The following is a 16,471-nucleotide window of genomic DNA, read 5'->3' as shown; positions in this document are numbered from 1 at the left end:
TGATCAGCACAGGGGTTGGAAGTGTCAATTAATGACTGGATTCATGTACTGGGAAAATATACAGAGATTTATGCTGTGCTTGAAGGAAGCAGTAACCTCATGATCATGACAACATGGGAGAATATGCGATGTAAATAATGCAAACATCGAAAAGGAAATTCTGAAAATGCTGGAGCAGATGTCTTCTGATTTTCATCCATAAAGATCTCACTGTATTAATTATAAGAGCAAAGTGGATCCATTTGGATGCCCCTGGTTTCACGTAATACAAGACGGGAGGAGGAGACCCTTCCCAGACAATGGAAATGACTAGCTTCATTCCCATGGGTGGAAAGTGGAGACCCTGACACTGAAGCAGGGGAAAGCAGGGAAAGGCCCACATTAAGAAACTCTGCAGACCAGCTATTCCCAAGCACTGTCCCTGGTAGACAGGAAGGGGAGGGTTGGGGCTGCAGCTTGTGGCTCAAAGTGAGGAAGTGTCATAGCCAGGCCAGCACCCCTGCCCATCCCCTTACCTGCTGTTTCAGGAAGGCTGAGGTGCATAGATCTCACACCTCACCATGACCATGCCGCGGGCACCCCTCCTGGAACCAGCCCCGGGACTCTCCTGCCGTAACACTCTAAAATAGATCTAAGCTGCAAAACTATAGATATAGGTAAGTATCTTATTTAAAAAAAATAAGTAAAGATAGTACCAAGGAAAAAAAAGTTGAAACTGAAAACCCCAGTTCTGTCAAAACTGAAGGTAAACAGTTCGACAAGGAGTGTATTTTTTCCATATTATATTATGTTTGTGCAAACACGTAGGAATAGGTAACAAACAATGACTGCCATTAATGTTTCTTAGCTAGTCGTAAAAGAGACAGTGCGCTTTTAGAATTGGTAAATCAGTATTCATTCAATTGTTGATTTGTTAACATGATTGCTTTTGCCTTAATTTTGGAAAGCATGAACAACTGACGTAAACTTCACTTTCATTTTCAGAGATTGATATTAATGAAGGAAATGGTACCCTTGGAAAAACCTATAGGATCATAGCTGGAGGAACCCAAAGTGCTGTTGTCATTTTGGAGGAAAAGGTATGGAGCTTATGTTAAATATCTTACGTATAATGTGGCTGATTTATTTATCAATGATAGGTTTCAAAAAGTACTTAATTTAAGCTGGTGGGGTTCATCGGCTGGTGGGGCCCATCGGCACTCATTTTTGGAGACCGGCTCTTATTTTTTCACATTAGGCATTTACCAAGTGCACGAGAGGCAAAAACACACAACGTAGACAGACAGCGGATGAGAGATATGGAAAAAAAACATCACAAAGCGGGAAAGCATGAACCTGAAAGATAAAAGGGCAGAAAATGTCTGATGGTGGATAAACAAGGCATGAGGTTGATTCAATACCATGCAGCCTTGGTATTGGATTAACCGGAAATGAAATGGCTCCGGCCGCGGGCTTCTAAGCAGAGCTATGGCCACCGGCTCTCCTTCTTTTACTAACTAAGCACTGGTTCCAGCTAGATAAGTATGGGGCCAGAGTCTGCATGTAATAAGGTGCTTGTCTCAGTACTGAGTTGTTACTAAGCAGCTGATAATTAGTATTGAAAAATAGTGTAAGAAATGAAAGGTAGAACAATTTTGCACCACGGCAGGTTAGTAAGGATGATTAGGTGTGACAGCACCGAGGAGAGTCAGACATGGTAGGTGAAAGGGCTAAAAAGGGGTAAAAAAGGGGGAGGGGACGAGGACGGCACAGGAGTGTCTCTCATCCCTACCTTGGTCCCAATTTCTCTGCAGGTCTAAATGATTATGTTGCTTGCATTTACGTCAGCGGACAACTCTTAACATTGACAGGAACCACTGTCACGGTGGTCCCTGTCACTATTGTAAATGTTTGACAGTTAGTCCCACCCACCCGTCAAACTTTTTACATTGTTTTTCATTTTTTGAAGACAAACCTCCAAAGCAGAAGTTTGTTTTTGAAAAATGAAAAACTAATGACCTCCACACCATGGTCATGTGGGGGTCATTCATTTTTTACAGACACACTGCCATCTGATTGCACACTCTAAATTGGGCGGCGGGACTGAGAGTTTGCCAGGGAGGGTACTTCGTCACTGTTGTGGTGGAGTATTCTTTCTGCCAAACTCTATGGCAGCTTCCTATTAAAGCAGCCCCTTTTAATAATCTGGAGATAGAACGTGTTTACAAATGAATGAACAGACGTCTGACGTATTTTCATACGTTTCATACTTTCTCAGTAAAACTGCGTTTGTTGGACAACCAAAACGTCAAAACTGTGCAAGACTGATTTTGCGCACACCATCAAGATATGTTGATCTTAGTTCTGGCTAGCTCACAGTGCACCATCTGTACTCCTAACCGTGGTCATATCATAGGTGGTATGTGCAACCTCAGAACATGACAAGCCTGACTCCCCAAGGAAATCTTGCAAACAGATCTAGAACCCTTTTGTTTGGTGACTCGTCCATGCCAAAGGGAGACACAAGAAATACTCAAATTGCATCTCAATATTTATTGAAGCAATAAGATTCAAAGAGCATAAACAATTCAAACATTGTGCTGTTACATTGAATATATGCTTACATATACATACAGTTATATTTGTGCTCCTACGAACCACTCCCTACCCTAGTGTGCCTTGGGTGGGTGAATCTGCCAGAATCCCTGTAGGGTGATCTAACTCCTTAGTTATTTGTAGGTATATTTCATCTGGGAGCCCGTCTTGGTGTAGAGCTGGGCACAAACCTTTTCAGACGGGAAACATGATTCAGCTGGGCTGGAATCGGCATGAGGCAACCTCGACAGTATCAGTGAAATGTTCCTCTGATTAGACAAAGGAGTAATGTCGTTTATATAATGCATTTCACCCATGTTGCCATGCCGAAGTCCCAGTCAGGCTTTCATTATTGATTCTATCCTGGCAAAGCTGTCGCCGAGCAAAATAAAATAAACAACATCATTTTGCGCAGTGAACTTTAGCTTTTGTACAGATTGTTTAAGGCTCTGATAATATGCTTACGAAGATGTGTAAATGTAAGTAAGGTTACTTAATGGATTAATAGCCATACAAGCATGCAAGCAAATTTGTGTCAAATGTCAACGTTCAAGAAAAGATGTCAACTTTAAACGTGAACATGTAAAATGGTGGTGTTCCTGCCTGGGCCTAATGTGACCACATGACAGTATATTTTGTACTTTTTGAAACTAGGACCCAATGATGCCACCTGAATATTGTAATGGTATTTTTGAATAAATACATGCTAAGATTGTTCCTCCTTCCAAACATAGACAGTGAATTATAGTGATGGATATACCGTCCACATTATTACAAGTCCTCTAGGATATATTGCACTTGTAATAAGGCAGTTTGGATATCTGTGTCGTTTGTAAGGACTAACTCACCCACCAAACTCTAAAACATGCCTCCAGTATCCTCTGTGGTCAGTCTACTAGATTCCCTCTCTACCAAAGTCGAACCTCTCCTGATCTTTGGGTTAAAGAAAGATGAGGTTCTCTGTGCATGGATTCTGGAGAGTTCGCTCATGCCGAACAAACCCCACCACCTAAAACTGGACTAAATACATCAGCCCAAAAGTAAGGTCTTAAAGTCAGAATGTGAAGTGACTTCTGCAGGAGTTCCATGATGGCCTATTGCTGGCACTTGATGCCAATCCTCCACACCTCCACACTTGCCTGGCTGTGGCAGTCACATAGTTCAGGCATGAATGGAAGACTGGAAAAAGACTACAGTTCTTAGTCTAGATGATAGTTTCTTTAGCGACCACACCACAGCTTCATTTAAAAGGCCCCCGTGGCTGGCACAGTGCAGCCCTCAGACTGAGAGTGCTCTTCTTCCTGGTCTCCCTTGCAAGAGGTCTCTCATCTTGGCTTAGCACACCCAAAGTTAGTCTTTGAACCTATTTTAGGGACCCAAAGGCAGGTTTCTGAACTTCTGGGAGACAGGGCCTGGTAGTGCAGTCACAGATGTCTCACTCAGTGCCTCAAACTCGTGTTGCAATCCTTCCTTCACATCTTCTTGTCCTCCAGACAGCTGCACTGTGAGTCACTCTTCTAAGCAGCCTGAAGAACTATAGCATTTCAGGAAAGGAGTTGTTCAAGGAAAAATGGCCCCTCCAGCTGAACCTCACATCAGTATACTGATATGTTCTTGAGACAGGGGACAATGCAGTGATATATAAGTGTGATAATTTATTACATTGATCGATAAATTGAATGGTCTATACACCTCTTAACTTTGATAAATAAGTTTGGCCCGTGCATGTGGTTCCTCTCTGATCCAGGGGAAGTCAATGATCAGTAACCAAAAATATCAGCAGGGCTGCCTATGCTCAGCCTACTGATTGCATGTTTAAATGTTAAACACTCTTGCCAAATAAATGTTCCTTTTTTTTGGACAGTTTTGTGGCTGGGGTATGAACATGCAAATACCCACAATTGAACCTGGCATGGCAGAGCGATGGCTTGCAGATGGAAACTCTGATGACTGGCGTAAAACAAAAAAGTAGGTTTTACTGGTTATTGCTCTTGAATTGTAATGCATGCTTCTTTTAAGGTGGACATTTTGATACTGCTTTATAAAGCTAGACAAATGACGCAATGGAGAACTCCACATTCTTTTTTTTTTTCCCTTTTTCTGCCAACTCTCTTGCTAAGTTTTACTCTAGTCCATCTGAAGCCAACGGGGGAGACAGAAAGATGGAGGAAGAATAGTACCCCACAAGCACACTACTGTTTCTACTTCCATCTCCTTCACGTCCTAGGACCACAAGAGGATAGGAGATACCATGGCCGACAGCATGTTTGGCTTAATCATTGGACTCACTTACCTTCTCTCTCTACTCTTCCAACGGAGCCCAGATCTGATCTTTGCTTTTTCGGCGCAAGCCATATCAGACTCATTTTTGTATATAATATTCTTAAGACACTCTGTGAAGGATGGGGGGCTTTCAGATTTCCATAGCCTACAGATCTCACGCCTTGCCAACAAGATTGCATAAAACAAAAATTTGGAACTAACCATATTAATCTGTACTTCTTCCTGTAGGTTTAGCCTGAAAAATATGAGGCAAGGGCTTACCTTAATCTGTTTTCCAAGAATTTCCCCAATAAAATCACACACCAAGGTACAATAAAGTGCAATTTTATGAACAAATGTAAGACACCTGCTGCTACGAGCATATATCTTGGGCAGTTATAGGTATTGCCAGTAACCTTGGACAGCTTCGCTGGGGACCAATAGTCCCTATAGGTGGTGAACAAATGATTACGTTTAAGCGATGCTGGTTTTACCACTGTTCGTAACATACCATATGAGTCGTGCCACATTTGCTTCAAGTTTACATCACCGAATTCTTTACCCCATAGATTTAAAATTTTAGTTTTGATCTTCTCATCTGTCTCCAGGAAAGCCCAATATGAAAAAGAAATTTCCTTTTTCCACTGACAGTTCTCATCACCTGATCATATTTTGACTCCTCCTCATCTTGTGCCCAATCTTGTGTTGCCCACCAGGAACATAATTGATAGTACTTAAACCTTGTTAATTGTCCCTTGGTACAATTCCGCACATACATCCAAGTTCTTAACGCGGACCTCCAGATCTTAAGCCTCACCTTTTTGAACATTTTTGGGTCTCCATATTTATAAAGAAAGTGATGCTGGCTTTTCGGGACATCCACCAGCATAGCCTCAAAAAGAAAGCCCACAGATGTCTTATCCGTCTTGTTTGCAAGCACGCTAACATTCTTAAAATGAAAGGCATAGCAATAGGCAAGCAAGTCTGGTAACGCCAATCCTTTAGCTATGTCCTCTTTCTGAAAAGTTAAAGGAATAGAATTAAAAAGAAAAGTAACTTTTGGGAGATTGATCATTTTTCTAAGATTTACCTGACCATAGATATTTAAAGGTAGGTTCGCCCATTTTAGCAACAGACTCTCTATCTCATGACTAACTTTCCTCCAATTTCTTTTAGTGATACCCTCCAGTTTCTGGGTAATCAATACCCCAAGATAACATATTTGTGATTTGGCCCCCTGACTCATCAGACTGTGGTTCCATTCCATTATCTCATATCTCAGTTTTTTCTGTATTCACTTTGTACCCCGAGATTAGGCTGAAATTCTCTGCCTTCCTCATCAAATTAGGAATTGCATCTTGTGGATTACTGGTGAACAGAATCAAATCATCTGCATATAATACCAATTTAACTTCAAACTCATAGGAATTTAAAGGGAGAATGGTGGAATCAGCCCATATCAAATTAGCTAAAGGCTCTATATACAGATTAAAAAGCAGCGGGGACAGAGGACAGCCTTGTCTTGTTCCTCTTGAGATGCTGAACCAACTCAACCGTTCTCCATTTACCAACACCTTGGCCTTAGGGCAGTAATACAAATTTTGCACAGCCCTTACCACATTCTGCGGAAAGTCAAATCTACATATTGTCTCCTAAAGATATGCCCAGTGCACCTGGTCGAAAGCCTTAGCTGCATCTACTGCCACAATAGTTAGAAGTAAATTCCATGCCTCCGCCATATCCACAACCCCCATCAACTGGAATGTTAGTTAATCTAGCTGCCTCCCTGGTATAAAGCCTCTTTGATCGGGATGAATAACCTCTTTTATAACCTTGGCTACCCGTGATGCTATAATTCCGGAGAAAGTCTTATAGTCCGTATTTAAAAGAGATATCGGTCTATAAGAATCCACTTTCTGCGGCTCTTTGTTCAGTTTTATAATTAAAGTAACCGTAGCCTCTGACCAAGAAATGGGGACCGTTTCCCCACCCAATGTAGATCTCATTAAATAGGACTTTTAAGACTGGAACTACTATACCCATAATGCATTAAAAGGCCTCTACTGGGCGACTGTCTGGTCCAGCTGCCTTTCCCCTTGTCCTTGTCCTACACTGCGCTCTAATCTCTTCATCTGTAATATCTCCCTCCAAGGCTTTCTTTTGTTCATTGGTCAATTGTGGAAGTGTGTCATTCTTAACCAGTCCTTTATGCCCTCACGGCTCGGTTGTATATCTTCACTATAGAGATAACTCATAAAACTTCGGGCTTCTCCACATATATCTGAGTTAGCATATAATACTTTTCCTGACTCCCTACTAATTAGGTCCTGTATTGTGTTTCTGGCCCTGTCTGCTTTAACCTTCCAGGCTAGTAACTATCTACATTTTTCTCCATAAGCAAAGTGTTGAAGCTTGCTCACTTTCCATCTATATAGTAGCTTTTTATCTAGCTGTGCCTGGAATTCTGCCTGTAACCTTTCCAGATCTTTACTAAGTACCCGCACACTGTCCAAGCCATCCATCGAAGTCTTCTGCAAATCTCCTTCTTTTTTCTTAATCTCTCTAATTCTGTTCACATCTTCTTGCTTCGCCACCCGTCTCTTTCCCACCATTATAGACCGTAAGACCCTCCTTAAATATGCTTTAAAGGCATCCCAGACTGTTTGCACTTTTGCCGATCCCATATTGGCTTGAAAGTAATCTCCTTAGTCACAAAACACATCCTCGTCCAGTAATATCGTCCTATCCAGTGTCCACCTTCTCTGCCCCTCCTTGTGATGTAACCACTGAGACATGACTACTGCGGAATGATCTGACAGGATTGCTGGGATATGAGTAACCTTTTCCACATCCCCATACAGCTCCTGATCTAACAACAATAATCTATACGGGAGTGATGTCTGTACTTCTTGCTATAGAAAGTAAACTCTAATTTCCCCCATTTTACTACACCGGATATCAATCTGGTTAAATTCCCTCATCATACTTTTCAATCCGGAAAATGTTTTTGGAGGACTAATGTACTTAACTTTTGATGTTCGGTCTAGTTCCTTATTCATAACTAAATTGAAATCCCCTTCCAATACTATCGGGCCGTTGTCTCTAATAAACAGATTTCAAGCTTTATAAGGGCATCTGGATTGTCATTATTTTGCCCATAGTATGCAGCACACACCAGCGGCATACCTTGAATTAATAGGGTAGCTACTAATCATCTACCCGAAAGTCGTATTCATATTCAGCTAATCTTATTTCAGAGTTACTTTTCAGGATAATGGCCACTCCTCTAGTACTCCCTCTTTCGTCTGAACACACTACCTCCTGTACCCATCTTAACTTACTAAAGCATTGTCTACACTCGCATCTTTCCAGTTGTGTCTTTTGCAGTAATATGATTTGCGCCTCACTGTTCTTTAAGAATTCTATATTACGGGACACTTTCCTCCTAGTTCTCAACCCATTCACGTTCCATGTTAGGAAGTTAACTACTTCTGACCTATCCATATTCAATTTCAATTTCATTTTGTTCGAGGCATATGAGCTGCAGATCACACACTAAGGATAAGATCGCCATCTGGTGTTGGGCTCGGATGATTGCAGGTTGTTGTTGTCTTCGGAAGAAGTCTTTGGTCACGAGATTGGTGACTCCTCCCCTGGACAACAGTGCGCATGGGCATCCACTCCATCCTCAGATTGTTTTTTTCCGCCATTGGGTTTGGATGAACTTTTTTCCACTCCAGCAGAAAACTTATAGCAATCACCACAACTCTCAAAATTTGAAAACTCAACGTCAAAAACCATATCGGACTGACTCCGGACGCGGCTGATGGAAAGGACACCTTTTAAAAAATGCCCCCAATGTGGAGCAAAGTTCCCTCATAGCGATCACCACGAGGTCTGTAATTTGTTCCTTTCACCAGACCACAACGAATCCAGCTGTCCAGCCTGCGCCGCATTCCGATCGAAGAAAACTATCCGGGACCGGAGAGCTCGACGCCATATCATGGCCAAGCCGGTTCCGGAACCAGAAGACATCTTTGCACAGGATGTCCCTGACGATGACTCCGAAGATCTCCAGATCGTGTCCGAGGCCGACGATTCAGATCCGGGGCAGCCTGTGAGTACCAGCCCCCCTACCCCAACAACACCCAAAAGACATTGGTCAAGACTCTGCTAGCTGGGCCCAGTCGCGATCCAAAAACATCTTCTGAAGCCCCGCCCTCGGGCCCGGCTCCGAAGAAAAGTAAGCCTGCAGGTGGCTCGGGCTCGAGCAAACCTCATGTCATTGTACCTATAATACCTTCGGCACCGAAGCAGGCTCCGAGACCGAAATCTCCATCGGCCCCGAAACGTCACTCGGCACCAACATCTCCACCGGCACCGAAACGTTCTTCGGCGCCGAGGTCTCCACCGACACCAAAAGGCTCGTCGGCACCGAAAGGCTCGTCGGCACCGAAAGGTCCTTCGGCACTGAAAGGTTCTTCGGCACCGAAAAATCCACTGGAACCGAAAAGTTCCTCGGTGCCAAAACAAGTCCATAAAGAACCAAAAAAGTCGGCGCAAAAGCCGCCTTCGGACAGTGAGGAACTCTTTCAGCCTGATCCAAAGCAAAAACGGATTTACATAAATCCAAAAACTGGACATGTCACAGCGGTGCCCTACAAGAAAAGGAAGCTGGACACAACACCTCCTCCAGCACCTCCAAAGAAGAAGGACTGTGCCACTTCACCCATACGTCCTTCCTCTCCTACATTACCTCCTATTCCATCCCCCCCACCCCCACCGCCTTCACCTCTACCATCTCCTTCTCACACACCACCTCCACAGGATGATGATGATTTAGGGGGAGGGGGAGAACCAGATTTCTTTACTTATCCCACTGATCCTACTGATCCATTTACACTCCCGGACACAGCACCAGTAGATGACTGGACTTACCCTATGCCTGATATGCCTGACCCCACTCCATACCCCTCAAAACCCTCCCCTCCTGATGACCATTTAGGGTTCGGTCAGCTTATAAACAGAGCAGCATCGTTTCATGGTGTCACCATGCACACCGACACTCCTGAGGAGGATTTTCTACTCGACACTTTTGAGCAGTCCCAGAAAACAGTCCACATTCTACCCATGATTAAAGGAGTGATAAAGCATGCCAATGAGGTTTTTAAAGACCCTGTCAGGGCCAGGGTTCTCAACCCCAGAATATTTCCGGCTTCAAGCCGGAAGTACAAACCACCATTCTTGCTCAACCCTTTAATCAGGAGCAACTATTCGGCCCTGCAGTAGACACTGCCCTAGAAAAAATGAAGAAAGATAATGAGACTGCCAAATCTATAGGAGCATTGCAGTCTACTCAACCCAGAGGCTCCTTTCGTCGCTCCTTTTATAGAGGAGCTTCCAAAAATGTGGGAACAGACAGCTCTTCCACCTTCAAAGCATCAGGTCAAACATCCCCTAACAGAGGATATTTTAGAGGAGGTTATCGGGGAAACAATACTAAAGGGTGAGGACGGGGCAACAACAACAACACCCGCACCTCTACAGCCACTAAACAGTGACTTGCCACCACTCCCCCCAGACCATACCACTCCGGTCGGGGGCAGACTTCAACAGTTCCTACCTGTCTGGAATACCATCACTACAGACAGGTGGGTAAGACAAATTATCCAATCTGGCTACTGCCTTGAACTCATAAACCCACCCCCAAACTTACCACCCAGGCACCGTCCCATGACGTCTCACCACCTCCCGCTCCTCAAACAAGAAATACAGTCTTTGCTTCAAAAACACGCTATAGAACCTGTTCCACTACAACATCAGGGCACCGGAGTATATTCCCTATACTTCCTCATTCCCAAAAAGGACAAAACCTTAAGACCCATACTGGACCTCAGACTACTAAACCAGTACATACAATCGGATCATTTCCACATGATCACTCTCCAACAGGTCCTTCCATTACTTCAACAAGGAGACTTCCTTGCCACATTAGACCTCAAGGACGCATATTTTCACATCCCTATGCATCCCGCTCACAGGAAGTATCTACGATTTGTGGTAGACGGTCAGCACTATCAGTTTACAGTTCTCCCATTCGGAGTAACAACTGCACCCAGGGTGTTCACCAAATGCTTGGCAGTTGTGGCAGCATATCTCAGGAGACAAGAAATCCATGTCTTCCCCTATCTGGACGATTGGGTCATAAAAGCCAATACTCTAGACAAATGCGTTCTCCACACTCACCGCACTATTCAAACCCTACACAACTTGGGATTTACCATCAACTATCCCAAATCTCAACTACAACCCTCCCAAGTACAACAATACCTGGGAGCTACCATAGACACAGCCAAAGCCGTAGCTTATCCCAGCATAGCCAGGATAGCCAACATACAAAGTCTCATCAAAACATTAAAAAAAAAACACTCCCTCCCCGCAAGAGTGTTCATCCAACTCTTAGGCATGATGGCATCATGCATCTCCATAGTACCCTACGCACGCCTTCAAATGCATCCCTTACAGGAATGTCTAGCACAACAGTGTAATCAGGCCCACGGACAACTTACCGATCTGGTGTTGGTGGACAGCCGTTCACTTCGCTCACTGAAATGGTGGAACACCATCAACCTGTCCAAAGGGCGGCCGTTCTTGGAGCCCCTTCCACAAGTTGTGCTGACAACCGACGCATCTCTCACGGGGTGGGGAGCCCACCTCCTTCAACACACCACTCAGGGAAGGTGGACCACTCAACAAAAACAGCTCCACATCAATCACCTAGAACTTCTAGCGGTGTTCCTAGCACTGAAATCCTTCCAAGTGCATCTACAAAACAAAACTATCCTCATCCACACGGACAACATGACCATAATGTATTACATACAGAAACAAGGAGGGACACATTCTCTACAACTGTCCCAACTGGCGCAACAAATTTGGAGATGGGCAATTCCCCGAAACATCTACCTGCTAGCAGAACACCTCCCAGGGATTCAGAACCAGGTGGCCGACCTCTTATGTCGCCACACACAGCAGATACACGAATGGGAACTACACCCCAAAGTCTTACTCCCATTCTTCCAAAAGTGGGGACAACCAGACATAGACCTGTTCGCCACACAAGAAAACGCAAAATGCCCAACCTTCGCCGCCAGGTCCCACACCCACGGTCAAAGGGCAATGCAATATGGATGAACTGGTCAGGCAGATTTGCGTACGCTTTTCCGCCTCTCCCACTCATTCCATTTGTGGTACGCAAACTGAAACAACAGTCGCTGACACTCATCCTAGTGGCTCCCACTTGGGCACGTCAACCCTGGTTCACCACACTTTTGGAACTATCGCTAGTTCCACATCAAAAACTGCATCTCTCCCCGGATCTCTTAACCCAGAACCATGGAGAAATCAGACACCCAGATCCTCAAACACTGAACTTGGCAATCTGGCTCCTGAAGTCTTAGAGTTCGGGTACCTCAACCTTCCTCCAGACTGTATGAATATCATTAAAGAAGCCAGGAGACCTACTACTAGGGCATGCTATGCTGCAAAATGGAAACGATTTGCCATTTACTGCGCTAACAATGACATAAACCACTGGATGCTTCCATCCAAAACATCATTTGCTATTTATTACACTTGCAAAGATGCAATTTAGCGTATTTCTCTATACGTCTACATCTAGCGGCATTAGCAGCCTATTTGCAAAATAGACAACACCTGTCCCTCTTTAAGGTACCAGCCATTGAAGCATTTATGGAGGGTCTTAAAAGAATTATTCCTCCAAGGTTACCACCTTCCCCGGTGTGGAACCTTAATATTGTTCTAACTAGGCTCATGGGTCCCCCATTTGAACCAATGCACAAATGCGAACTGCAGTTCCTAACATGGAAAGTGGCTTTCCTCATCGCAATCACATCCCTGCGAAGAGTAAGTGAAATACAAGCCTTAACTCTCGAAGAACCCTTCCTACAACTACATCGGAACAAAGTGGTTCTTAGGACGAATCCAAAATTCCTCCCTAAAGTAATTTCCCCTTTCCATCTAAACCAGTCAGTGGAACTGCCAGTCTTCTTCCCTAATCCAGACTCAGTAGCCGAGAGGGCACTTCATACCTTAGATGTTAAAAGAGCCTTGCTGTATTACATCGACAGAACCAAACCTTTTCGGAAAACCAAGAAACTGTTTGTTGCTTTCGCTCCACCACATAAAGGCCACCCTATTTCCAAATCGGGTATCGCCAGATGGGTAGTCAAATGTATCCAAATATGTTACCAAAAAGCTAAACGTACTCTTACCGTTCCCCCTAGGGCGCACTCCACGCGTAAAATAGGGGCCTCTATGGCATTCTTAGGGAACATCCCCTTAGAAGACATTTGCAAAGCAGCCACATGGTCTACTACACACACCTTCACTAAGCATTACTGTGTTGATGTGCAATCCAAACAACAAGATTCAGTAGGCCAAGCTGTCCTAAAAACTCTATTCCAAACTGCTGCAACTGATACAGGTGACCACGGCTAGGGGAGACACTGCTATATAGTCTATCCTTAGTGTGTGATCTGCAGGTCATATGCCTCGAACGGAATATGCTACTTACCAGTATGCATCTGTTCTTGGCATGTAGAGCTGCAGAGCCACACACGCCCACCCGCCTCCCCGGGACCTGTATCCGTTCCAGCTTTGTCTTAATTAGACACTACACATGGACATCCTTTCTCTTTACTTCTTACACACTCCATCATTTCCCATCATGGCGAAAAACAATCTGAGGATGGAGTGGATGCCCATGCGCACTGTTGTCCAGGGGAGGAGTCACCAATCTCGTGACCAAAGACTTCTTCCAAAGACAACAACAACCTGCAATCATCCGAGCCCAACACCAGATGGCGATCTTATCCTTAGTGTGTGGCTCTGCAGCTCTACATGCCAAGAACAGATGCATACTGGTAAGTAGCATATTCCTTCTCAATGCACCCCACACCCAGTGCCCCTCTTCAACAATCCCCCCCCACCCGGGAAACCCCCTTTCTACACCCTGGGCGATACAATCGGCCCATCGTGACTCCCCATCCCAATGTGAGAAGAAGTTCATCATCATCATAAAACTTTATTCAGTTTTACAGTGTGAAAACCATAAAAGTCACAATGTATATACAAATCTCATAAAAGAAGTACATTAAAATAATTTACAGTTCATAGCCATAAAACAAGAAAGGTTACGAATAAAATGTGGCAGGTACAATAAGTACATTTCTGTGCTAAAAATAGAGAATACACAAGAGACATACCTTAAAACTATGAGTACCTCCTCCCCCTAGAATAACTAATATTCCAGGCAGGCCCTGGTTCTCACCAAAGATTTCAAATAGCCTACAATAAAGATTATACAGTCTGGTTTCAGCAGCTGCAAATACAAAAGTGCTGGGCGAACCTGGTTAAAATTAAGCCTCTTTAAAAGGGGGGAGTAAAAAATGTCTCCGAGGTACTTCGTAGAATTTACAGAGGAACATAAAGTGTAGCAGGTCCTAAGGAGACATTTTGACGCAGCCACAGGGTGCTAACACCTGTCCTCTACTACACCCTTTCGAACGGCAATTAAAAGATGGAAAAAATCGAGACGAAACCTGGACAGTAAAAACCGCTCATAGGTGGTCAATGTTCCCAGAAGGTATGGCTCAGCCAATGGAAGGGGTTTTTAGGGTCAGAAATTTACGGACGCTTGGTTTGCATAATTCCTGTTCAGAACTATCTAGCTTCCTGGTGCAAATAAATGCTTTTTTAACCAGTTCCACATCCTTTTTTGTTATAGTTGATGGTTTTAAAATGAGTTCCGGGCGACCCAACTCTGTAAAGCGACCTCTAACATACTGCAACCATGGAATTCTGGACAAACGTTCCAGGGTCATACAGTCCTTTAGGATCTGCTGGGTGAGCTTTAGCTCCTTGTTTGGCCCGCACTTAAGCCAAAACACTAGGGGATGCAAGGCAAGAGTATCACATAAAAATGGGGCCCCCAGTTCTTCATGAGCTATTACATTAGATAAACAGGTTGGCATTCCCATTAGGTGCTTTAAAAAGTTATTCTCTGCCACCTGCAGCACATCTGCTGTGGTATACCCCCAGACTTCACTACCGTAACATGCAGTTGACACACCCTTAGCCTGATAGATTTTCAGCATGGCTGCAATTGGGCGCTGCCCATCTTAGCAGCAAAGCTGAAAATGGCAGAAGTTATTTGGATAAGCTCCCCCTTTTTCCTTAGAATAAGGGGCCCCCACTTCAGGCGATCATCCAACAGGACCCCCAGGTATGAAAAAACTGATGTTGTGGGGATCTTCGCAGAACCTACGGAAAAAGAATACTTTTTCGTGGGACAAGCCCCTACCTGCAAGACATAGGATTTTGCATTATTGATCGCTAAGTCACGAGACCCCATAAAGTTCAGGAAAGCATCTAGTAGAGATTGGAGTCCTCTAGCGGTTCACAATATTAGGACGGCGTCATCCGCATATAGGAGGACGGGGAGACCCCGGCGACCCACATGCGGAAAATCGGCCCCCGTAGTTACCAGGGCTCCTTCAAGATCTTTGATGTATAGGTTGAACAGGAAGGTTGCCAGAATACAGCCCTGCCTCACCCCTCTTTCAATATTGAATTTCTTGGAAACCCGAAGATCCTGTGCATATCTAATATTTGCCTTAGTATCCCTATGCAGATCCATTAGAAAGTCCACGATAGGGACTTCCACTCCCATGGCCCCCATGGACTGCCACAATTTGACCCGGTTTACACAGTCAAACGCGGAAGATAGGTCCATGAAGGCCATGTAGATCGTACCTGGTTGGGCCATCGTGTACTTGCCAAGGATCAGGTAAAGGTTTAAACATTGGGCCACCGTCGATCTCCCCGCACGAAACCCATATTGGGTGTCGGCGATGATATTATGCTCCTCTGCCCATAAAGATAATCTTTGCAGTAGTACCCCTCCCACCACCTTAGCTACAGAGTCAATAACAGAAATAGGTCGGTTGCAGTGCGTACTGTTTCGATCCCCCTTCCTAAACACTGGCACAATGGTAGAGATGGCCCAGGATTCGGAGCTACCGTCCCTGGCCGCTGCATTCAATACAGCCACCAGGATCGGGGCCCAGAAGGATGGATCCGATTTGTAATGGTCCGGCGGAATTCCGTACGGTCCAGGAGCCTTGTTACTGGTTAGGCCCGCAATTCCCGCCTCTACCTCTGTTAACTCAAAAACCAGAAAGTCAGTGTTTGATGCCCGCGATAACTGGTCTTGGTGACCCATGAAACCCTTAAACATAGATGAAAAGTGGGCCACCCATTCCTCTTCCGTGATGTGGGAATCTAGGATGTTGCCTGTGTCTTCGGAGAACAGGGGTCTGTTGACAATGCCCCAAAACCGTGTGCCATTCCTTAATGTGCTAGACTCTAGCAACTCCCTCCATGCCTCCTCGTTCAGAGCTCTCTTACGGGTAGCTAGGGCCTGTTTGTATCCTGTACAACATGCCCGTATGTATGGGGGTTTCTTGGAACAACTTTCTAGGTCTCCTTTAACTTACGTGCAGTCTGGGAGCAAGAGGAATCGAACCATCTTGGGTTTGAATTAGATACCTTA

The 16,471-nt window shown here is 44.6% G+C and overlaps 1 protein-coding gene across 2 annotated transcripts in view; it reads left to right on the top strand.

Moving 5' to 3' along the window:
• The window catches only part of LOC146866324 (E3 ISG15--protein ligase HERC5-like), a 551,381-nt gene that overhangs the window by 166,414 nt on the left and 368,496 nt on the right, over nt 1-16,471 (top strand). For both annotated transcript variants that reach the window (XM_085635591.1, XM_085635598.1), the window contains exons 8-9: nt 985-1,079; nt 4,439-4,542. In XM_085635591.1, coding sequence (XP_085491717.1) covers nt 985-1,079; nt 4,439-4,542 — 199 coding nt within the window. The remainder of the gene's footprint in view (nt 1-984; nt 1,080-4,438; nt 4,543-16,471) is intronic.

This window comes from Triturus cristatus, chromosome 2_1 (genome assembly GCF_964204655.1).
Source record: "Triturus cristatus chromosome 2_1, aTriCri1.1, whole genome shotgun sequence".
Lineage (NCBI taxonomy): Eukaryota > Metazoa > Chordata > Amphibia > Caudata > Salamandridae > Triturus > Triturus cristatus.
This window is presented reverse-complemented; position numbering and strand designations above follow the sequence as displayed.